Genomic DNA, 23,776 nt, shown 5'->3' with positions numbered 1-23,776 from the left:
AGAGAACCCAGTACCACCGTCCACTGAGACTTCTGCCCACTCTTAACCCCGTTTCAGAGGGAACTTCCACTTTGGCAAACTTTGTGTTTACTGCTTCAAAGACGTCTCTTGCTTTTATTTTTTGATTCTGAAAAAGCCAGAACTGAGGAGTTCGATAGCCAGCAGCACTTGTTTGGAAAGCAGGTAAATAAAAGGTACCAATTGTATGAATATTTGTAAGGCTGTTTCACACCTTTTTCTCCTAATAATATAGGTTTCTGGGTTCATTTGTTTTTTTTTTCTTTTAAATATGGAATGCTTCACGAATTTGCGTGTCATCCTTACACAGGGGCCATGCTAATCTTCTTCAATTTTAGCATATGTGCTGTCAAAGAAAAGCACTATTTCTTTCTTTTTTTTTTTTTAATTTCAGATTTTGGATGGAGGTACATACATTTTGGTTACATAGTTTACTTTTTGTGTGGATAACATCAGAGTTACAGATGTGTCCTTGTCCCAGAACGTGTGCAGTATGTCCGTGCAATGTGTCCGTTCCATGGGAATTGATCCACGTCCTTCTCCCCCTTCCTCCTTCTTGAATTGCATTGGCTTTTGCTTCTGTATGAGCACATAGGTGTTGATCAACTAGTATTGAGTATGTGTGATTTTTGTTTTTCCATTCTTGAGATACTTGGCTTAGGAGAATGCTCTCCAAATCCATCCAGGTTGTTACAAAAGGTCCTAGATTGCCATCTTTTTTTATGGCTGCTAGGTTCATTTCTTCATCTCAAAGTTCACTACTAGAGATTAGTGAACATCTCTTGACCTTGGTATTGATAAATCCGAGGGTTGAAGTCAGGAGACTACAGTGAGCGGGCTGTAAAATCTTCCAGCTGCCCAGGCCTCAGCGAAGCTCCCTGCATGTTTTATTACTTTTTCCAACATCCCTTCTACTCTACTGTACAAAAGTCCTATCCCATAAGCAGCAGTTAAACATTTTTAATCATTGTGAGAGGAAAGAGTTATCTGAACTGATAGAAATTTAGGTAAAAAATAAGAAATATGATGTTTGGTTATTCTAGCTGCTGCTGCCTTATTTCAAACAAATGCGTTCGCAAGAAAAGCTCTGGGTGAGACAGCCAACCTGATAGTTGCCTTACAGTATGATGGGCTCTGTGTAAGAATCTATTTATGTGGAAGACACACATCTTAGTGGATTGCTTATTCCCTTTATTATCATTTTAGCTTTGTAATTTTAAATGCTTTGAGGTTGACAGCGATATTGCAACAATAGCACAGAGAGTTCTTGCACTCACCATCTCCTTTAGTGTCAGCAACTAGCATGGCCATGGTATGCTTGTCAAAACCGAGAAATTACCCTTGCGCAGGACTATTAAGAAAATGCAGAATTTACTTGGATTCCTACTGTTGGTTTTGAAAATTTAAAATTAAACACTTTTAGAAAAATGCAGAAGAGTTTAAGTGGAAGCTAGAATTGCCCATTCTCTGTCTTCTCCATCCAACCAGCTCCCCAGGAGTAAACAGTGTTTTTTATTTCTTTATTTATCCTTCTAGACCAGCGCTGTCCAATACAAATACAGTGAGAGATGTATGCGTAATTTTGAATTTTCAACTAGCCACATTCAAAAAACAGAAACAGGTCAAATTAACTTTAAGAATTATGCAGACTTAAAGAAAGATAGAGACTTTACCTCTTTCATGTTTACATGGATGGAGCTGGAACATATTCTTCTTAGTAAAGTATCTCAAGAATGGAAGAAAAAGTATCCAATCTACTCAGCCCTACTATGAAACTAATTTATGGCTTTCATATGAAAGCTATAACCCAGTTATAACCTAAGAATATGGGGAAGGGGGAGAGGGAGGGGAGCGAGGGGGAGGTGGGCAGAGGGAGGGTGATTGGTGGGATTATACCTGCGGTGCATCTTACAAGGGTACATGTGAAACTTAGTAAATGTGGAATATAAATGTCTTAACACAATAACTAAGAAAATGCCAGTAAGGCTATGTTAACCAGTGTGATGAAAATATGTCAAATGGTCTATAAAACCAGTGTATGGCGCCCCATGATCGCATTAATGTACACAGCTATGATTTAATATTAATTACAAAAGAATATATTATTTAATTCCATAAAGAATCTAAACAATTGTCTTTTCAACATGAAATAAATATAAAAATCATTAGTGAAAGAATTTACACTTCTTTTTTTCACTGTAAGTCTTAAGAATCAGTTTATATTTTACACTTATAGCACATCTCAATTGTTTTGTTTTTATTTGTCTAAATGTATGGGGTAACAAGTGTGGTTTAGTACATGGATATATCTGTGTAGTGGTGAAGTCAAAGCTTTTAGGGTATTAATCACTTGAATAATGTACATTGTACCCATTAAGTAATTCCTCACCCCTCACGCCCTTTCACAGACTCATTCCACACTCTGCCACATTTTAAGTGCTTAATAGCCACATGTAGCTAGTGGCTACAGTATTAGACAGCAGTTCCAAACTATTCTCTATTCTCTCTGTCTCTCTCAACACACAAACAGATACAGATTGTAGGTTAATTTTTTTTTGACTCTTTATAAAAGGCCATAGGTCCATGTCAGAATACTTGAGAGAATACCCTTTATTGAGATAACTATGTAGTATTAAATAAAAAAAAGATGTGTATTCTATTAAGCCATTTCTCTATATAGATATTTAGATTATTTTTCTATTTCAAATAAGGCTGTAAAGAACATCTATTATACAAAAAAATGTGCATTAGTGTTTTCTTTTTCTTTCTTTTTTTTTTTTTGTAGAGACAGAGTTTCACTTTATGACCCTTGGTAGAGTGCCATGGCATCATACGGCTCACAGCAACCTCCAACTCCTGGGCTTAAGCCATTCTCCTGCCTCAGCCTCCCGAGTAGCTGGGACTACAGGCGCCCGCCACAACGCCCGGCTATTTTTTGGTTGCAGTTCAGCCGGGGCCGGGTTTGAACCCGCCACCCTCGGTATATGGGGCCGGCGCCTTACCGACTGAGCCACAGGCACCGCCCTGCATTAGTGTTTTCAAGGCATGGAGTTCTAGATATGGAATTGCTGTGTCAAAGGGTATGATCCTGGTGGAAGTATTATGACTATGAAACAATAATATATATTGTAAATAAATTGCCAATAACTGCATAGCTAAATGTGTACTGTTTTCAAAGTGATCATTTTAGAAAACCAATTTTTTAATCCAGCATGTTCCTTTCACTAAAAATAATTTGGTTTTGCTTTTAAAAATTTGACTTAAGAGTGGAGGGAGGGTAATTGGTGGGAGCACACCTACGGTGCATTTTACAAGGGTACATGTTACATTTACTAAGTGTAGAATATAAATGTCTACACAATAATTAAGAAAATGAGGCGAAAGCTATGTTAATCAGTTTGCTGAAAATATTTCAAATGGCATATAAAACCAGCACATTGTACCCCATGATTACATTAATGTACACAGCTATGATTTAATAAAAAAAATGCTAAAAAATTTTTTTGACATAAGAACCAATTTGAGTAAAAAGCAACAAAGCAAGAAAACCTAGGTCCTTGACTCTTAAACAACATTTTCTTTTTAATCAGTTTTTTTTTCACACGTTCATCTTTTCCTCCCTGCCTTCCTCCCTCCCTTCATTTCTTCCTTCTAGCCAAGAAACAGCTTCTTATTCCACCTTTTCTCATCTTTCAGTTCCCAGTTTAAATTTCATCTAAGAGCTTTCCTTGACCACCCCATCTAAAGTAACTATCTCCTGTCTCTAATTCAGTTTATTTCCTGTATAGTTTATCCTAACTTGAAATTCTCTCATTTGTTCACATTTTTTTCATTTGTTTCCCCGAACTCAACTAGAAAATAAACACTGTCTTTTATGTTCCACCCCAGGGCCCTAGTACACTATTTGTAGTGGGTACTAAAGAAGTGAATGGATGAACATAAGCTTGCTAAATTGCAAACTCAAGCTGGGACAGGTGCCACAAACATAGTTTCATAGTTTTTTCATCAAGAAAGTTAGAATGTACAAACAAATGGTTACAATAAAAGGCAAGGGACATAGCAGACCTGCATATAGACCTGTATATAGATTCTGAATAATCTAGGAAAGGGTTTTCTGGTGACGTCTTTATTTTATTTTTTCTGGAAATACCAATTCTTAGCTTTATTACTTGCTTAACTTAACTCTGTAAAATTTTCCAAGTGAGTCTCATAGAATAGGAATAGCCTGGCACAAAGCAGGTGTTCAATAACTATTAATTGGCAAATGCGTGAAGTGAAGCAGGTAACTTAAATTCTAACAGTGGTTCCCTAAATAAATATACATAATTGACCTTTGAACAATGCAGGCGTTGGGGCTACCCACCCCTCATTCAGTTGCAAATGCATGTAGAGCTTTTGACTCAACTTAATTGGTAAAATAGCCTTGTGGACCAGAAGCCTTATTTATAACACAAATAGTTAATAGAAGCCTTATTCATAATGTAAGTAGTTGATTAGTAGGTATTTTGCATGTTATATGTATTATATACTGTATTCCTTTTCTTTTTTTTTTGTTGAGACAGAGTCCCACTCTGTCTCCTGGGCTGGAGTGGAGTGCTATAATCAGAGCTCAGGGCAACCCAGGTGTAAGCAATCCGCCTACTTTAGCATCTCAGAGTGACAAGCATGAGTCACTGTGCTGGGCCTCCATACTACACTCTTACAATAAAGTAAGCTAGAGAAAAGAAAATGTTACCAAGAAATCATAAGGAAGAGAAAATATATTTACTATTTATTAAGTGGAAGCGGATCACCCACCATTAAGGTCTCCACCCTTGTCATCTTCACATGGAGGAGGCTGAGGAGGGGGAAGAGGAGAATTTGGTCTTGTCTCAGCGGTGGGAGAGGTGGAAGAAGTGGATGAGGTCTCAGGGGAGGTAGGAGAGACAGGCATGCTCAGTGTAACTTTTATTTAAAAATTTGCATATAAGTGGACCCATGCAGTTCAAAGCTATGTTGTTCAAGGGTCAATGGTAATCACCTGAAGTATTTTTTTACTTTGTGGAAGAACATGTGCTTCGTAGTATAGCACTTGGGTATTTATTAAAGACTTATTTCATAATCTTCCACCTTCTAGATGCTTGGTGATGTTCATATTGCTTTCTTTTCTGTCTTCCTGGGATAAAGAAAAAGATGATTGTAATTAGATTTTAAAAATATAGTGTGTCATGTGAATATGAAAGCATCACCATTTTTGTAAGAATGCAGTTTTAGGACTTTTTTTGTTAAAACTTTTATATACATTATATGAGCATTATAGTGCAACATTCTTGTTGTAAGATATTCAAATGATGCATAAATGTAATACCTCAACCTGAAAGTCCCTTTTATGTCAGCCTGCTCCTCTACCAAATAGGATACATTGAATAGTTTGGTGGGTTCTTTCCCATGACTTTTCCAGATAGACACATATGCTTAAAGATGTACGTATGTTGTCATTGCATTGTGGTGTTTTTGCAAAATGGGTTCCTATGAAATAGATTGTCTCAAAAAAATAAAATAAAATTCACACAACAGAATTTTACTCAATTATCCTTGGTAGAGGGTCATGGCATTGTAGCTCACAGCAGCCTCAAACTTGTTAGGCTCAAGCGATCCTCTTGCCTTAGCCTCCCAAGTAACTGGGACTACAGGTGTCACCACACTGCCTGGCTATGTATTAGAGACAGGGTCTTGCTCAAGCTGGTCTTGAACTCCTGAGCTCAAGCAATCCACCCGCTTCAGCCATTACAGAGTGTAAGATTATAGACATGAGCCATTGCTCTTGGCCCTTTTTTTTTAATTTAATATTTCTTGGAAATATTTTCCTGTTAGAGTGTCCCAATAAAACATTGACATTTTTAAAATTAATTATTTTTTTTGAGATAGAGTCTCACTCTGTTGCCCAGGCTAGGGTGCCATAGCATCAGTTTACTGCACAGCAACCTCAAATGCCTGGTGTCAAGTAATCCTCCTGTCTCAGCCTGCTGAGTAGCTGGGACTACAGAGAAATACCATAACCTGGTTAATATTTTTCTATTTTTTAGTAGAGACAAGGTCTTGCTCTTGCTCAGGCTGATCTCGAACTCCTGAGCTCAAGCAAACCCTCCTGCTCAGTCTCCCAGAGTGCTAGGATTAGAGGCATGAGCCACTATGCATTGTGGCGGGTGCCTATAGTCCCAGCTACTCAGGAGGCTGATGCAAGAGAATTGCCTAAGCCCAAGAGTTTGAGGTTGCTGTGAGCTGTGACACTACAGCACTCTACTGAGGGCAACATAGTGAGACTCTGTCTCAAAACAGACAAACAAACAAAACCCCTCCCTAATCCTTTCTGGTAAAAGCTGAATGCTACTGAATCTTTTTGACCCACCTAACTTCCCGAAAGTGAATGTGGAGGAAGTGTCTCCATTCACATGATGCTAGCGCAGCAGGGTACATGAGTTAAAAGAGAAAGTTTTAATCCCAGTACGAATCTGTGCTGTTGTCTTCAAGGTCTTTAAGCAGGCGCTGTACATTGTTTTGGTTCTGGGGTTGAGAAGGCCTCATCATCTCACAATTCCTTAAGGAAATACGCGGCTTTACACAGAGGGGTGTCCTCTAGTTTTGTGAACAGAACTTGGTCACTCCAGTTTCCTAAAATCCTTTTTGTTCTTTTTTTTTAAATTTTTGATTAATATGAGGGTGATTATAATTAAATCACATTGTTTGTGTTTATAAGCTTAACTTCAAAAACCCTTTAAATACTCCATTAAAAAGTAGAACAAAAGACATGAATAAAAGCTCTTCAAAGAGGATAGACAAATGGCCAATTAAACATATGAAAGAATTTTCAACATCACTAATAAACAGGGAAATAAAAATTAAAACCAGAATAAGATATCACCTTACCCCAGTTAGAATGGCTTTTATTAAAAAGTCCAAAAACAATAGGTGCTGGGGTGGATACAGAGAGAAAGGAATGCTTATGCACCGTTTGTAGGACTATGAATTAGTACAAATTCTATGGATAATCAATGAACTAAAAGTAGACCTACTATTTGATCTAGCAATCCCACTAGTGGGTATTTATCCAAAGGAAAAGAAGTAATTTTATCAAAAAGACATTTGTGGGTGCCGGGTGCGATGGCTAGCACTCTGGGAGGTGTAGGCAAATGAATAACTTGAGCTCAGGAGCTTGAGACCAGCTTGAGCAAGAGTGAGACTCCGTCTCTGAAAATAGCTGGGCATTGTGGCAGGTGCTTGTAGTCCCAGCTGCTTGGGTGGCTGAGGCAATAGGATCACTTGAGCCCAAGAGTCTGAGGTTGTTGTGAACTATGATGCCATGGCACTCTATCCCAGACAACAGAGTGAGGCTCTGTCTTAAACAAAAAAAAAACAAAATGAAACAAAACAAAATTGATACCTATAACCAAAAACATTTGTACCCCTGTAATACAGATATTTTTAAATAGAAAAGAAAAGGCTGGCAGTCTCAATTGATGCATTATTAATATCTGAAAAATGTATATAAATTATACTGGGTTACAGCATGGTTCTACTTCAGTTTTTAAAGATGACAACTTGTTTTCCTTTTCTTTCAAGGGCAAAGACTATAGATTTGTGTTATTTGCTTGGAGTTTTCTGTTCTGAGCACAGGGTACGCAGTATTTATTGAAATCATGTTTGCTGTGCAGCAAGGACAGCAGATAAAGGGTAGTTAAACCTGGCTTTCACTTCTGCCTCTGCTCCCAGTGACTTCTATGGGTCCCACACTTAACTTCTTTTTTCGGATATCACTTTATTCATCTATAAACTGATGAAGTTAACCCCAGACACTTTTATCCGATTGCTTTAACCGTCTTCAAGTCTGTATGACTTTTTAGCCCTGGAGCCTGACTTAAAGTCAAGATCTTTGCTGAATCTTTAAAAATAGCTCAGTAGAGAACAAGCACTCTTCTAGCCCACTAACAACTGCCCATAAGTTAGTAAGTGGATCAAATCTAGTGAAAAGATTGGCTGGCTGCAGAAATTTTCAAACCTACTTCCCAGCATTCTTATGTAAAGGTGTGGCAAGGAAATAAAGAAAGGAATTCTGGGAGAAAGTTGTCTTTATATATAAAAGCCTTTGGAGACAGAGGCACAGACAGACCCGGAGAGGGAAGGAAGCCCTGGTAAAGGAGAAGCTGGAAAACTTCCTCTTAATGAGGTGGTAAGTACAGTCTTCTGGGTTGAAAAGAAAACCAGGACTTTGCTGCTTGGACTTTCTCAGTATTAAATGGGATATAAGGACAATGATAAATGAGCTGATAGAAATTATGGGAAATTTATATAAAATAGAGTTCTTTGAATTTCTTGGGAGATAGAATCTCATTTAAATGGAATCATTGATATTAACCTGAATTATCTCAGTTTTTTTCTGGGTAAGTTCAGGGTGAAAAATGAAAGGGAGGAAAAAAATAAACTGCAGAAAATAGTATGGTGTTTTTGTGTTAACCTGTATTTCTTTAGGTTGGCTTGAAATGGTGACTTTAGGTTCAATACATGCTTTGGCTGGACCTGGATTTATCTAAAAGATGGGTATTTTATAATAATAGGGAAATGGGAGTAAGTGTGTCAAGGGCATGGCTAAATTAGCAGTTTTATGATTAGTGAAGTAAAGACATTTATAAAAAATAACCCATGTAATATATAATGTTCATTAAAAGCCTAGTATCACCTTCTGAATTTTATTTATTTGTATTTTTTCAGCCACTAGACCACCAGGAAAGCTTCTGTCTTTTGAAGGTTTTGTAGTAGTCTCCTCTGTGTTAGGAATTACTGAGCTGTCCAAGGCCAATGGGTATAAATGGCTTAGTTTGGTTGGAATTTTGTGAGGCTTAGCGTGGAAGAGTGTGGCCAGCCTGGGAAGGAAGGGAGCTTTTGTTAGTCTCTGGACTTTGCCTTGAAGGCATTGGGAAGCCATTGAATGTTTTTAAGGTAGAACAGATATTTAGAGAAATATATCTAAGAAGATTAAAATGTTATCTGCTGATGTGGATTCTCTCCACCTGGGCGGAGAACAATATCAGCCTCTTAGACTTGGTCTCGTTTTCATGATCCCCCACACGCTGCCAGATAGTCATGCATCAGTCCCTGGTCCGTTTTCCCTCCTAAAGCTTTCAAATCTCCCAAACCTCTTCCTCACCTTCATCGTCAGCTTTTAACTGAGTTTCCTACTTTACTGAAGGAGCAATCAGCCCCGGGCTTCCCGTAGGCACACATACTCACCCAGCAGGTACACAGACGTGATGTCCCTGGTTGTGTCTAAGCCACAACTAATACGGCACTGGATCCCACGCCTCCATTGCTCCAGCAAGCTTTCCCTTTCTTCAACCAATTTTTTTCCTCCCTTTGATCCTCTTCAGACCAGGCAACGAGGCTGTAGCTTTTACCACTTAAACAATAAACTTTCTCTTGACCTTACACTTCAACTTCTCTCCATTTTTTGTTCTCCTTTTTGCGAAACTCCTTGAAAGCATTCTCAGTTTTGAATTATCTCTTTATTTTCTTTTTCCTTGCAAATTTCTTACTAAAATATAAAATACTAATATCACTAATAAGCTCCAGGTTTCTCAGTCCTATGACAGATCTCATCTTTAGTCAAAACCCAGACTATTTCCTGTAGCACGTGGAGCTCTCACTGTCTGGAGGGACCTCGGGTCCTTGCACTTGCTCCGCCCCAGGTCCCGTGGAGCCATCTTTAGGCTTCTCCTCCTCCTCCTCGCACATCCTGTAGAAAACTCCATTTGCTCCACCTTCCAAACATGGAGAGCCTGCGTGCTGCCTGCTCACTGCTACCCCTTTCCTTCTGAATAGTTTGCTGACAGGTCTCTCTGCTCAGCCTGGCAGTAGAAGTGGCCCATCTCAAAAGAAGACAGATCTGTCAACCCACAGCCCTGCAGTCACTTCCTCTCACTTGCAGTCAACGCCTGTATCCCCACACATTTCCCCTGTCCCCTGGCTCCTCCGTGCTCTCTGGCCCTCATACTGATCCAGTCTTGCTGGTCTCTGCCCCTGCTCTGGAGCACATCAGGCACCCTCCTGCCTGAGAGCTCTTCCTGTCTCTCCCGGTGCAAAACTCCTTCCGGCTTGGCAAGTCCCTTGTTCTGTGTCTGAGCCCAGGTATCCCCTTCTCAGTGAACTGAGTAGACACTCTACTCAAACCTTATTAAAAATTGCAACACAGCCCCTTCCCAGCCCTGCACCCCCAAACTTCTTTACCTTGCTCTGTGTATTCTTTTCCTTTTTCTCCATTGGCACACACTTGTAATATGCATTACATATTACATTTTTGTTACTTGAAAAAAATTGTGTATGTATATTCTAGTTAAATGTAAGCTGCATGAAGCCAGAAGTCTTTGTTTCATTGATAAATTACAAATGAATGGGATTGTGTTTAATATATTGCAAATAATAAATATTTATAAAATGAATACATTTTTGCTATTATATATTTTTAATGTTAAGCATGAGTACCTTATAATTTTTATATCTCTGTGGTTTCCAAAATATTATGAGCATCATATATATTTTTTTTAAATCAGTACTAAGTGAAGGAGAACAAGTAGCTTAGGGTGGACAGGACAAGCAGGGGTGAGTCGGAGGAAAGGTGACAGTTCAGGAGGGAGGAGCAGAAGTCTGGATTACACACAGAGGCCTGAGAGGCAGTGGGGGCAATGAGAAGGACTGACAAGGACTATGGAGTGGGCTTGATTTTGGTGAGCCCTCGCTGTGGAGGAAGGCAAAGGACACCTTGCTCTAGGCAGGGGTCCTCAAACTATGGCCCATGGGCCACATGAGGCCGTGTGATTGTATTTGTTCCCTTCTTTTTTTTTTTTTTTTTACTTCAAAGTAAGATATGTGCAGTGTGCTTAGGAATTTTTCATAGTTTTTTTTTTAAAACTATAGTCCGGCCCTCCAACAGTCTGAAGGACAGTGTACTGGCCCCCTGTTTAAAAAGTTTGAGGACCCCTGCTGGAGAAAGCATGGGAAGTGTGATGGGCAAACTATTTTGTAGGAGGGTGGAGCTGGTGGTCAGGTGTGCAGTGGAGATGGCAAGGAAGTGATAGCTTCAGGAAAAAATGGTGAATTAATTCATAGTTGGAATTCACTATATGTCAATCTTGGTTTACACAGATGAAGCTCACTAGTAAACCGCTGGAAGTTCAGGTTTTGTGTCCAAGTATTGTCACCTCATTGGGTCTGACCCTGCAACTGGAGTGTATCTCACAGGGGCCCAAAGGTGACACTAAAGAGTAGTAATTCATGCCCTGGCTGGTGGCTCATGCCTGTAGTTCTTGCATTTTGGGAGGCTGAGGCAGGAGGATCGATTGAGCCCAGGAGTTTGAGGCTGCAGTGAGCTATAATAACACCGTTGCTCTGTAGCCTGGGTTACAGAGGGAGACGACGTGCACACACACGAACTTATCTAAAGAATGGTGATCCATGAAAGTCATATAGCTCAAATTTAAAAAAATGTATATTGTGCTATATTGTTTGGGGTGCTTTTGGCCACAGTGGGGTCTCATGGAAAATGGGCTTGGGTTAGCAATCCAGTCCTATGGGATTGTACAATTATTTAGCATCTCAGAGCCCTGGGTCTGTATCCCTCTCCAGGCTCTTGCTCATCACTTCCTCAACACAGACCACCTCCCCGTCGTCCCCCACCCGCTCTCCTCCAACTGTTAACCTTACACAAGGCACTTTTTAAATGGATTTCTTCCTGTACCCAGTAAAATGCCTTTATGCTTCTATTTATCTATTCAATCAATGCTTAAATGACTTTAAAGGAGTTTATGGTAAACTAGAGTTGCATTCAGTCCAACTAGGTAGCCATGTGTAGCAATTTAAATCTTAATTAAAATCAAATTAAATTAAAAAATTAAAAATCCCACAGTGATACCAGCAGCATTGCAAATGCTCAGATAGTCCTATGTGGCTAGAGGCTGTTGTACTGCACAGAGCCCATATAGAATAACTCTAACTATCATCAGATAAGTTTCTATTGGACAAGTATTATGTACATCACATACATGTACTTTGCTCTAGTGTGTAAATATATCACAGGGAAATAAGATAATAGTTCTGCATAGAGAATTAAAATAGTTGGAGGTAGGTCGGGGCCAGATCACTGGGGTTTTATAAATCTAAGGAGTTGGAATCTTTTTACTTTTTTTTACTTATTCTGTTGCCTGGGCTAGAGGGTCCAGGCGTCAGCCTACCTCATAGCAACCTGAAAACTCCCTGGCTCAAACGATCCTCCTGCCTCAACCTCCTGAGTAGCTGGGACTACAGGTGTGAGCCACCATGCCTGACTAATTTTCTATTTTAGAAGAGAAGGAGTATCACTTGCTTAGGCTGATCTCAAACTCTTAACCTCAAGCCATTCTCCTGCCTCAGTCTCCAGAGCGCTAGTACTACACCTTTTGCTTTTTTTTTTTCCTGCAAGAGCTATGGGAGAGTTGTAATTGGGGGAGTGTTTTGGTCGAATTAGATATTTACTAGTTATCTCATTCTGCCTGATCGTATTAGTTAGTTGCTTATTTAACTGTGTCTCAGCCTGATTACATGATCCTGGATTTTTTTATATTCTTGGTATATTGAGTCATGCCTCATTAGCCTCAATATATTAGTAATAACTAATAGAACTGAATTAAGTTTAAAAAGCCTTTATCATTGACTGGGCTTGGCCTCGTGTGAGTATAATAAAACTAGTCATAAACTATTTTGTCTCCCAAGTAAATAAGGCATGATTTAATTTCTGGATGAACCATTTGAGCATTTGTCCCCTCACCTTTGGTTTCTGAGATGGAATCAGTAGTGTCCCCTTCAAGTATATAAAGGCAGAAAATAAAACAATATAGCAAGTACCTCGACATGTTTGTTTCTTGGTAAAACTCCTATCGTTATACCATTTAATTCAAGAGTGTGAAGAACAGTTGGGCAAAGCTGCAAGGGCTATTAAAGATCATAACCCAACACTGATTTTATAATTTTAGTGAGTAGTTGGTGGACATCCTGTGTGAAGGCTTAGTGACAGGAAGGAGCTCTCATTCAAGAAGGTGGAGGAAGGTCTGTGGAAAGAGTCCCTTTCCCACCAAGGCCTGTTCATGTCACTGGAGTCCCCCAGGTGAGCTGAGAGGCTGAAGAACTCAAAAGGAACAGAGTGGAATGGGCTGTGTTGCCATCTCTTTTTATTTCACAAAAAGTCAAAAAGCTGAGCTACATGTGGATTCTAAAATTTTGTCTATTAAGAAATGAATTTTCAAACACTGCCATACAAAACTTCTGCAGGCCAAATACAGACTTGGGGCCATCAGATGGGGGCATCAGGCTTCAGGACTCTTCCAAGTGCTGAGGCTGTTGGAGTTGGGGGTGCCCACATCTTAGCAGTGTGGGGTCGGGGAGCACAGTAAGCCAGGACCTTCCACCTCTCCATGAAGCCTGTCATGGACTATAAGGAGGCCAGAGAGAGAGCCCCATTCCCCCCCCAGAGGAAGTTACTGAATCTTTGGACCAGAGGTGAGTTAATGAGGTACTAGGCAGGCTTACTCATATTCTTACAGTTTAATGATTAAGAGCAAATGTCAAAGCCCAAACCCTGTAATCTAAGCTCAGTTTAACCTCCCCAGGACTCAGCTTCCTCCTACATAAATGGCGCCTGCCTCAGGATTAAATGCATGTAGATTCTTAGCACAAAGCCTGCTATGTAATAAATTCTCCAAAAATCTTAGCTAGTGTTACTAGTGCATGTTATAAGTTTAGGTTTGGGGGTTCTTCCTGTACAGCCCCTTTGCCCATGATACCAATCCCGTGAGGGAGACAGAGCAAATGTTTTTAGTACTATTTTACAAATGAGAAAGTCAAAGCTTGGAGGGGTCAGTTACCCAGCTTTGTGAATGGCAGAGGTTGGCTCTGAAGCCAACTCTGGTCCAGTCTTCTGCTCCTTGCAGCATTCTTTTGACATTCCTCAGGAAGATGTGGTATGAGTCAGAGTGTCCTGTAGCATGAATGGTTAGACACGGTAGTTCACGCTCTTTCTCAGTTCCTCTAGCTGATCTCAAAGTTAGCAATAAAACTGTTAGCCATAGGGGCTAATCACTCTGAGCACTGAGCCCTGTGTCCACCACAGCAGGGCCTCGTTACTTTCAGCAAGTGCATCTCTGGCATTGGAGGCCTGGTCTTTGCTCTGGTGTGTTCTTTGGGCCATACCATTCCCTTTCTCTGTCTTCTGTTTCTTTTCTTTGTCTGCTTCCTTATCTCCTGTGTCAGGACCAGGGGTCAGTTTGGAGGCTATGTGTGGGGAAGAGGCGGGAAATAAGAGGTTGTTTCTGAAGACTTTGATGAACCCTGGAGTCATTGTGTGTGGTCTTCTTCTGTCTTCAGCACAGCAGGCTCATGTGATTCACCCAGTAGAGAGGAAAAGAGAAGTAGCGAGCTGAGAATTGAGACTTATTTATATAACACCTGATGAGGGGAAAAACCAATCAGTCTGTCTGCTCATTTTCCTTCAGGCTGACCCCAAAATGCATTCTCGACTGGTCATCTTAAACCTCATACTACTTCTAACAGGTAAGTGAGTAGATGGGCTGAGGGGCTGAGAAGCTCAGAGGCTGGGGGAGTAGAAGGATAGTAGGTGGGGGGGAGTAGAGAAAGATAGATGTTCTTTGAACATTTTTAGATGGTTATGAGTTCATTAGTGAGCAAAGAACTAGGATGAAATTTTATCCTAGACATTGCTTAACTGCTGTGAATGACAAAATCCCTGGCAAAGTGAACCATGATATGCCTCAGCTCTTCCTGGAGATGCAGAAGAGGGTGTCACATGCTACCATTTGTGTTTACACAAAGAAGAGGTGTGTAGATGTGTATGCACAGGCAGGAGTGTACCACTAAGAGTCACTACAGTTACCGGGGGAGGACGGGAAGAGGAAGTGAGCCTTAGCGGGAGAAGGGAGAGATAGCCCTTCGTTGTATGACTCTGTCCTTTTTGATGTATTTTTAAAAAACCAGGTTCAATTACTTTGTCTTAAAATAAATATTTTAATTCAAGACATTCTGTGAGATAGGACAAAAGTTTGGAATAGTCGTATTCTAGATTTTAAAAACTAATCTCTGGAGGGTGGTATTACAGGGGAAAGTTCATTATTACACGCTTCTGTAATCTGATTATCACGGCATGCATTATACTCTTTATGTTACAATGAGCATCTTTTCCGAGAGCACTTCCCAAACTCATAGCCTAGTCCTAGATATGAGTAGTTAGGGAATCTCAGATTTCTTTTAAGGGCCACCTAGAACTCATCTGGCAGCAGGATTTTTATGCTACTTCCCCAGAAAATAGTTTTTGTTTTTTTAAAGTGGCACAATTAAGTTTTTATTTTTTAGTACTTAACGATTCTCTATGGTTTCACCTGGGTAAGTGGGCCTTGCTCAGCTGCTGGGCTATCGGCTTATGAGAAGGGACCCTTGCTTAGTCTTTTTGTGGACTGTTCCTAAGGCCCATGATATGCCTCAGCTCTTCCTGGAGGTATTATACACCCATTTTCTAAAATTGACTTCTTCTTTTTTTTTTTCTTTTTTGTTGAGACAGACTCTCAGTCTGTCACCCTGTGTAGAGTGCCATAGCATCATAGCTCACAGCAACCTCAAACTATTGGGCTTAAGTCATCCTCTTGCTTCAGTTTTTCTATTTTTAGTAAAGATGGAGTCTTGCTCTGGCTTAGGCTGGTCTCAAACTCCTGAGCTTAAGTAATCCACCCTCCTTGGCCTCCCAGAGTGTGAGGATTACAGGCATGAGCCATTGTGCTCGGCCTAAAATTTGACTTCTGAAGAGTTTATTACACTTCTGCCTTCAAGCCAACAATGCTTTAAAACACATTATCTCCACTTTTTTTGTGGTAGTGGGGAAGATTAGTGAGAAGGTGATTTCATTTGTAACAGCAGTTTTAAAATTATTATGAAAATGAAAAATTTGAAATTTCAATGAAATAGAATTTAAAAAGCACAATGTATTTCTACTGAAAACAGTGTATCTGGGAGAGGAGATGGGGGTACTGGTTTGGGAGGGAGACTTTTCACTACATGCTCTTTGGGATTCTTTAATTTTTAAACCCACATGCACGTCTTATCTTTTTAAAAATAAATAACAAGCAGGTAACCTGGCCAACACAGGGAGAAACTCATGCATCACTAGAATGCCATTTGGTTTGAATCTTTTGGAGAGCAATTTGCTCCTATATTCATGAAATAAGTGAAAAATTTCCTGCCCTTTATCCTGGCAATTTCTTTCTTAGAATTATGTCCTTATAGAAAAACTAAATGCAGAAAACCTTAAACAGAAAGACTTTGCAAAGTTATTTACTGCAATAAAGCCGAGAAATATCTTGAACATTATACAGGATAACATACTGTTTTATCCACAAGTGTATCTGTTAAATGATGATATTGATGAAAATATGCTAAAACAGAAAAGTGTTTATAAATTAAAATCTAAAATTTAAGCTATAAAGTCACACTTTATAAAACAAAGAATAACTAAAAATAAACAAGAAAGTAAAGGAAGTTTTTAAAGAGCATATCAATGTCTCATTCTCAGTTTCTCTTCTCTTTTCCTCGCAGATGGTGTAGTTTCTACTGTACAAGTGAGTGGAGTGGTGGGTCAGCCTGCCACACTACCTTGCTCCTATGCAGTGTCTGGTGGGGACATCACATCCATGTGCTGGGGCCGAGGAGAATGTCCTGTATTTAAATGCGCAGATGAAATTGTATGGACTGATGGGTCCCGTGTTACCTTTCAGAAGCATGAACGTTATACGCTAAGAGGGTACCTTTTGAAAGGGAATGTCTCTTTGACTATAGAGAATGCCACAGAGGCCGACAGTGGCTTGTATTGTTGCCGTGTTGAGCACAGGGGGTGGTTCAATGACATGAAACTTGTTCTATCGTTGGAGATGAAACCAGGTAAGCTTGCCTTTTTTTCCTTTGATATTTCATGCATGTTAACTGTGTTTGGAAGTAATTTTCTCTTTTTCCTTTTATAGGGAAAAAGGAAGTTCCTTCCTCCTATTTTCCAATATACTCTTGCTCTTGGGCAATAGAAAAACTTTCATTTGTCTTGTTCTACCAACCTTGATTCAAGGCCCTAGGCTAGATCAGCAAACTATCTCCCAGAGCAGTGCAGTCCCTTGGTATCTGTGGGCAAGTGGGTTCCAGGGGACCCTGAGGATACCAAGATCCACAGATGCTCAAGTCCCTTAGATGAGGTAGCATAGAAGGTGCATATAACCTCTGCATATACTTTTAATTAAATCATTTCAAGATTACTTATAACACTTAATAGAATGTTCATGTTATACAAATAGTTGTTATGCTGTATAGTTTAGAGAAGGATTACAAGAAAATATCTGAACTTGTTCAGTACAGATGCAAATATCCATTATTTTTCTTCAAGTATTTTCCATGTGAAGTTCATTGAATCCATAGACGTAGAATCCACAGATATGGCAGGCTGACTATACTTCAAATGGGCTAGTTGGTCCATGAAATAACATTCATTGTTTCCTACTGAAATCTAGTGAATATTTTATCAAGCTGAATGATAGATTTGACTTAAAGAACTGCCCTTTTTCTCTGAGATTATGCCTCAGAGGAATATTAAAAATGTCCACTTTTAACATTTTAAAACTATAATGGAGATCAAACACAAAAATCAGGTAATATAAGATACTGCTGTATAGATACATCACCCAGCTTTAATAATTGTCAGCTCAATCTTGTTAACAATGTATTATATAAACATGTAGTTCCACCACTTCTCACTGACAAAATTTGGGTTTTTTGAAGCATGCCCCATATCATATCACAAATTTCCTTTTTTTTTTTTAAATTAAAATGACCTTATGTGAAGATACTTGCCTTTCAATAGCCATTGGCAGTGGTTTTTAAGAAGTTCATGAAATCCAAATATCTGGATTTGGAACATTGCACATTTTCCGATCTTGATGTGGGCAACCTAGTTTTCCTTAGCATCTGTGGAAAGAAGTAGGTTCTTGAGGATTTCCTGATTTCTGGTGCTCTTTCTTAACAAATTTCATTCTATGGAGGTTTTACATTGATAATTAAACCCAATACCTGTGGCCTTAATAAGATGTGTTTCTATTTTTTTTTTTTTCAATTAAGAAGAACCTTATTTTGCAATCTCTTAGCTTTTGAACTTGGCTTGTTTTTCTTCAAGGATGAGCAAATCAATTCTGATGGAGAAAACAGCTGACTCTGGTGAAACTGCCTGGGAGGCAAGGAAAACTGGCAGTGGAGTTAGTGTGCTGTGGACAGACGTGAGGAGGCCGCTTGTGCAGGAGAGGCAATAGGTGTATGATTGCAACTTTCTTAGAGTTTTCATATTATTAACCTGGCTGGATTTTAAAAAGTGGCACCGAAAGAAATTAGTAGGAGATTTATAATACATAGAATTTCATATTTCTTTAAATTCTGTAGATTTTTATAGAGTTTAAAGAAATTCTTAATAGGTGGATATTTACAAAGCCAGTGTTAGGTCCTATTGGAAAATGGGCCTATAACTGAGCCAAAGTGACTCTTTGTCACATCTCTTGATAATCAAGACCTTGTTTAAGTTTTCTTGTACTTTTCACAGGCTTACTCACAGCTCCCAGGGCTTCTCTCATCGGTGCTTCTTGCCCTTATAGTTTCTCTGCTTCTTAGGGAAAGTAGTCCTGAGGAAGAAAAGTTTCGTGGGCTGATTAGGTTTCCTTCTTTTTATTGTTCCCACTTTTAACCAAATTTTTTGGAGGCTTGCTTTTTTCTCTCTAGATTTACATTTTATTTCATTTCATTTCATTTCATTTTTTTTTTTTTTTTTTTTGTAGAGACAGAGTCTCACTTTATCACCCTCGGTAGAGTGCCGTGGCATCACACAGCTCACAGCAACCTCTAACTCTTGGGCTTAGGCGATTCTCTTGCCTCAGCCTCCCGAGCAGCTGGGACTACAGGCGCCCACCACAACGCCCGGCTATTTTTTTGTTGCAGTTTGGCCGGGGCTGGGCTTGAACCCACCACCCTTGGCATATGGGGCCGGTGCCTTACTCACTGAGCCACAGGCGCCGCCCTTCATTTCATTTTTTAATGTGCATTGTATTTATTATTTTTTGAGACACAGTGTCACTTTGTTGCTCCAGGTGTACAGTGGTATCATCATAGCTCGTTATAACCTCAAACTTTGGGGCTCAAATGATCCTCCTAACTCAGCTTCCTCAGACTCCCCAGTAGTTGGGACTATCGGCATGGATGTGCCACTATTTTTCTATTTTTGGTAGAGGTGGGGATCTCTTGTTCAGGCTGGTTTTGAACTCCCGATCTCAAGCAATCCTCCCACCTGGGCCTCCTAAAGTGTTGGGATTACAGGCTGAGCCAGGAGTCTGGCCTAGATTACATTTTCTTTTTTTTGTGACAGAATGTCACTTTGTCATCCTCTGTAGAGTGCTGTTACGTCATAGCTCACAGACAAACTCTTGGGCTCAAGTGATTCTCTTGCCTCAGCCTCTCGAGTAGCTGGGACTACAGACACCCACCACAACACCTAGTTATTTTTAGAGATGGGGTCTCGCTCTTACTTAGGCTGGTCTTGAACCGTGAGCTCAGGCAATCCACCTGCCTTAGCGTCCCAGAGTGCTAGGATTACAGGTGTGAGCCACCACATCCGGCCTTTTTAAATTGTGGTGGGAGGAGATTGGATTATGTTCAAGCCTCTGAGCATAATATTACATCAGGGGAAGCAAACTATACTCCAGGGCCATAATTGTCACACTGACTAATTTTGTAAATAAATTTTATAGGAACACAGCCACTCCCATTCATTTATACAGTTTATTGGGTGTGGCTGCTTTCAAACTGATAGAGTTACAGTCGCCACTGAGACCATAGGGCCCCAAAGTTTAAAATATTACTATCTGGCCCTTTACAGTTGAAGTTTGCTGACCTCTGCTTTAACTAATGCCTGGTACATAATAGGCACTCACACAAATAATTTTTTTCTCTTTAAGGCAAAAATTGGCTAGATTACAAATTAAATTATATCCCATAGAAGAAGCCGATTATCTCCTATTCAAAGGACCTCAGGTTTTATTTTATAGTTAGTAGAGTTGAGATTTAAGGAAACTTATGATAGGAAAAAAATGTGCCTGATGAGAATAAAAGTGCTCTTCATTCCTGATGTATTCCTTCATTGACACTGCTTTTGTGCCAGGCGCTCTGTTTGGTGTTAGTTCTAATCTTGCTCTCTCTCTGGGTAACTCTGAGACCTTTAGCAAGCTGTTTGGATTACTATTACACCTCTGCCTCTGCAAGAGTTTTTCACCTCTTATAAATTCGCAAGTTATCTCTTAGGTGAGAAGAAACATTATAAAGTCTTGTCCACAATTTAACCAAATGCATGAAGCTTTTGTTCAGGCTCCCACTTGTGATCTAGCACAGGCTAATGGGTGTTAAGAGCTGGTCCACTGGGCGTGTACCCTCTGGACTGACTGAATGAACCCTCTTTATCTGATAAACATCCTGGGCTGAAAAGCTCCTTTCTTAGCCATTCACCACTGAAAGAAGGATCAAGAATAACTCCAGGCTCTAGACAGTTAACCTGTCTCACAGAGATGATTATGAAGATGCATAAATCAGATAAGCACGACTAGTCTTTTAAAAAGTGCTTCAATGCAAATCAGAGGTATCTGTTCTCACTTGCCAAATATATACCTTTCCATGCAGCTGCTTTTTTGGTGAGTGGAAGGGTGAACTTGTCTCCAAAGCCCTCTCCTGTCACAGATTCTAGTTGGCTTACGACAATGAATGGAAATTCAGGACACACAGTTCTGCCTAGGAAAGGTCACTGGTGTGCTGGAGTACAGCTCCAGCGTGAGGCTCTTATTTCTTGCTGCTTGACTAATCCTTGCTTTCATGGTGGTTTCTGATCCAGCCACAGAAACGGGTGTTCCAATGTCACCAAACAGCTCTACCTCTGTTTCCCCAATGCCATCACCTACGCAGACCCACACACTAGGTAAAATGTGTGTTGGGAGCCAGAAGACTCCCAGTGAGAGGAGGCAGAATGACAGTCTAGGGTGAAGGTTCTTCCCTGGGTTCCCAAACAGGTTCTCCATAGGGTTTGTAATCCTCTTTTCCTTCCCACTTATATATACCTTGTGTACATAGAAGCATTTTCAGAGTGAGAGGACCCATCACTTTCTATCAGATGCTCAAAGGGATTATTAGCCCAAAATAGCTAGATCACTGATTTAGGACATCTAATGGGGATAATGTGGATCTGGCTTAGGGGGGCATGGTGTTATGAGAAATAGGAAATGCCAGAGAACAAGGGTCATGTTAATGAGATTCTGCCCTCACAAGGAGCTCTGAGATAATTTTGCCCATTCTGGAGTCACACCCTCCACTTGAAAAAATTTCAATGAAGTTAACATTCACTGTCTCTCATGACCCAGGCACCATGCTACATACATTTAATTGTTACAAGAATTGTATCCCTTCTAGGTGTGTTTCAAGCCTATTTTATAGTTTTGAGAACTGAGACGTGGTCTAAAATTTCATTGTTGAACGTGAATCCAGATGGAAATTGGCTGAGTTAGGATTCAATACTTGTTAATTTGAATTTGAGACTTATGCCTTTTACCACAGCACTGAGCTTTATGTTTGGATGAATTTGTCTTGATCTGATGTCTTCATTGGAAAACCCTTTAAACAACCACCCTGTCTTTTTTTTTTCATTGTTTTTAAATTTTAGATTACTACGAGGATACAAACCATTAAGTTATATAACTCACATATGATAGGTAGAATTCAGAACTGCAGTTGTTTACTATAGCAGGGAGTGCCATATATCCACACATTGTATTCACTGGATAGGAAGCTACTGAGCCCCTCTTCTCCTACTCCCTTCTCGAATTTAATTCAGTTTTCTCTTGTGAACCACTCTGTCTTTTGAGGGAAGTCAGTGACTTACACAGTTTTGCTTCAAGCGCCCTTTACTTTATTTATGTAGCATGGGCATTGTAAAAAATATCATTTATACTTAGGAAAAAGTAAACATTGGATTTTAGGGCTTCAGGGATTTAGAGGGTACGTGTCCATTTTTTTGAACACAGGCCACCACGGTTCAAATTTCAAATTCCCCAGAGATAAGAGTTTAGATTTAATACAAATGGAGAACAACTTGACTTACAGGTGGGGAAATAGCTTGTCATTCTGAGGAAAAGTTTAGGTTCAAATATTTTATTTCTAGGGTAAAAAAGATAAGTTTTAGTGGAGATTCTCAACCCCCACCCCACACCCGGCTTTTACCCCAGGAAGTGGCTCTGGAGTTGGAGGAGTAACAGAAATGTCACAACCTATTATTCAGAAAAATCTGACGGAACATATTGATTTCCCTAGACTTCCATTGAACTGTGTGTGTATTTAACAAGGAAGGATCTGAAGGACTGAGCTATGAGCTGAGTTCGGAAGAGAGGGCTTTCGGTAATAACTGGGATTTTAGAGCTATAAAAGTTTGTAAGAAAAACAGCTTTGTTCCAGGCAGCTGAACACACTAGAGAATCTGCTAGACTTTCTCAGTATTGATTGAACTTTTTAATACTTAGTTAGTGCCTACAAAGGTGGATGGATTCGTGCACTTGGTTTGGAGACTATGTCTACATTATTGACTTTGTTTAGAGCTGAAATTTAGACAAAAAGTGTTGGTATAGGTCCATGTGACCGTCGGAAGGATGGCATGAATTGAGCCTTATTTGTATCCAATACAAATACAATACTAAAGAGTCCGAGTTTAGAGTTGAACTTCTCAGTACAGGAAGGAGTAAACCCAGAAGCAAATCTAAGGCAGGGACATGTCTCTCCCATCTAGCCCCCCCTACCCGCACCTAGTGTGTGGGTCTGCGTAGGTGATGGCATTGGGGAAACAGAGGTAGAGTTGTTTGGTGACGTTGCAACACCCGTTTCTGTGGCTGGATCAGAAACCACCAGGAAAGCAAGGATTAGTCAAGCAGCAAGAAATAAGAGCCTCACAATGGAGCTGTACTCCAGCACACCAGTGACCTTTCCTAGGCAGAACTGTGTGTCCTGAACTTCCATTCATTGCCATAAGCCAACTAGAATCTTTTACTCAGAGCCTAAAATATTCATGGAACAATTGGACATGAGATCATAGAGGTGGGGGGAAAAAGAAAAATATCACAAAGACCCAAAGTTTAGAAAGAAGTAAAGTTTAAGAGGTCTTTTGCACAGAATTACATTGGGTAAAGACTGACCATCTGATTCTCATGTAATATCTTGTTTTTAGTTCAGGAAGATGGCCACATCTTCTTACAGGTTTTACACCAGCAGGAAAGAAGAAAACAGTTCAGAACATGAGAAAGGGTGATGTTGAAATGTGAAGTTATCAAGATTGTTGTGGAGAAGGGGGAGCAGGCCAGAAGGAGAGCCCAGGAGGGGCAATTCTAGTCCAGCCACCACCACTAGGTAGCTCTAGATTACTGTGGTGTCTTAGAGAGGGGAATCATGCAAAGACCTTGTCAAGAGGCAAGTGAACGATTCTGTAGATGAGGTGAGATATGAGACAGGATGTAAAGGAGAGATTTCAGGAAAGGAAAGGAAAACACAGCCCTGCATTAAAGAATTCCTTGTGGAAGCTTTTTAGTGAGAATTGGAA

The 23,776-nt window shown here is 40.0% G+C and overlaps 1 protein-coding gene and 1 pseudogene across 4 annotated transcripts in view; one reads left to right on the top strand and one right to left on the bottom strand.

The window, feature by feature from the left end:
* Positions 1-283: 283 nt before the first annotated feature.
* On the bottom strand, positions 284-381 carry LOC128569383 (uncharacterized; annotated as a pseudogene).
* Positions 382-8,058: 7,677 nt separating this feature from the next.
* HAVCR1 (hepatitis A virus cellular receptor 1) overlaps positions 8,059-23,776 on the top strand; it is a 34,029-nt gene continuing 18,311 nt past the window's right edge. For 2 of the 4 annotated variants that reach the window (XM_053567401.1, XM_053567398.1), the window contains exons 1-3: positions 8,059-8,224; positions 14,440-14,625; positions 16,675-17,016. In XM_053567401.1, coding sequence (XP_053423376.1) covers positions 14,580-14,625; positions 16,675-17,016 — 388 coding nt within the window. In that variant the 5' untranslated portion in view covers positions 8,059-8,224; positions 14,440-14,579. Of the gene's footprint in view, positions 8,225-13,537; positions 13,576-14,439; positions 14,626-16,674; positions 17,017-23,776 lie in introns of those variants that run through there. The other 2 variants (XM_053567399.1, XM_053567400.1) reach the window with 2 other exon arrangements.

The sequence above is a fragment of the Nycticebus coucang genome, chromosome 17, assembly GCF_027406575.1.
Source record: "Nycticebus coucang isolate mNycCou1 chromosome 17, mNycCou1.pri, whole genome shotgun sequence".
Classification (NCBI taxonomy): Eukaryota; Metazoa; Chordata; class Mammalia; order Primates; family Lorisidae; genus Nycticebus; species Nycticebus coucang.
Note: the sequence above shows the minus strand (reverse complement) of the source record. Positions and strands in the feature narration are given on the sequence as shown.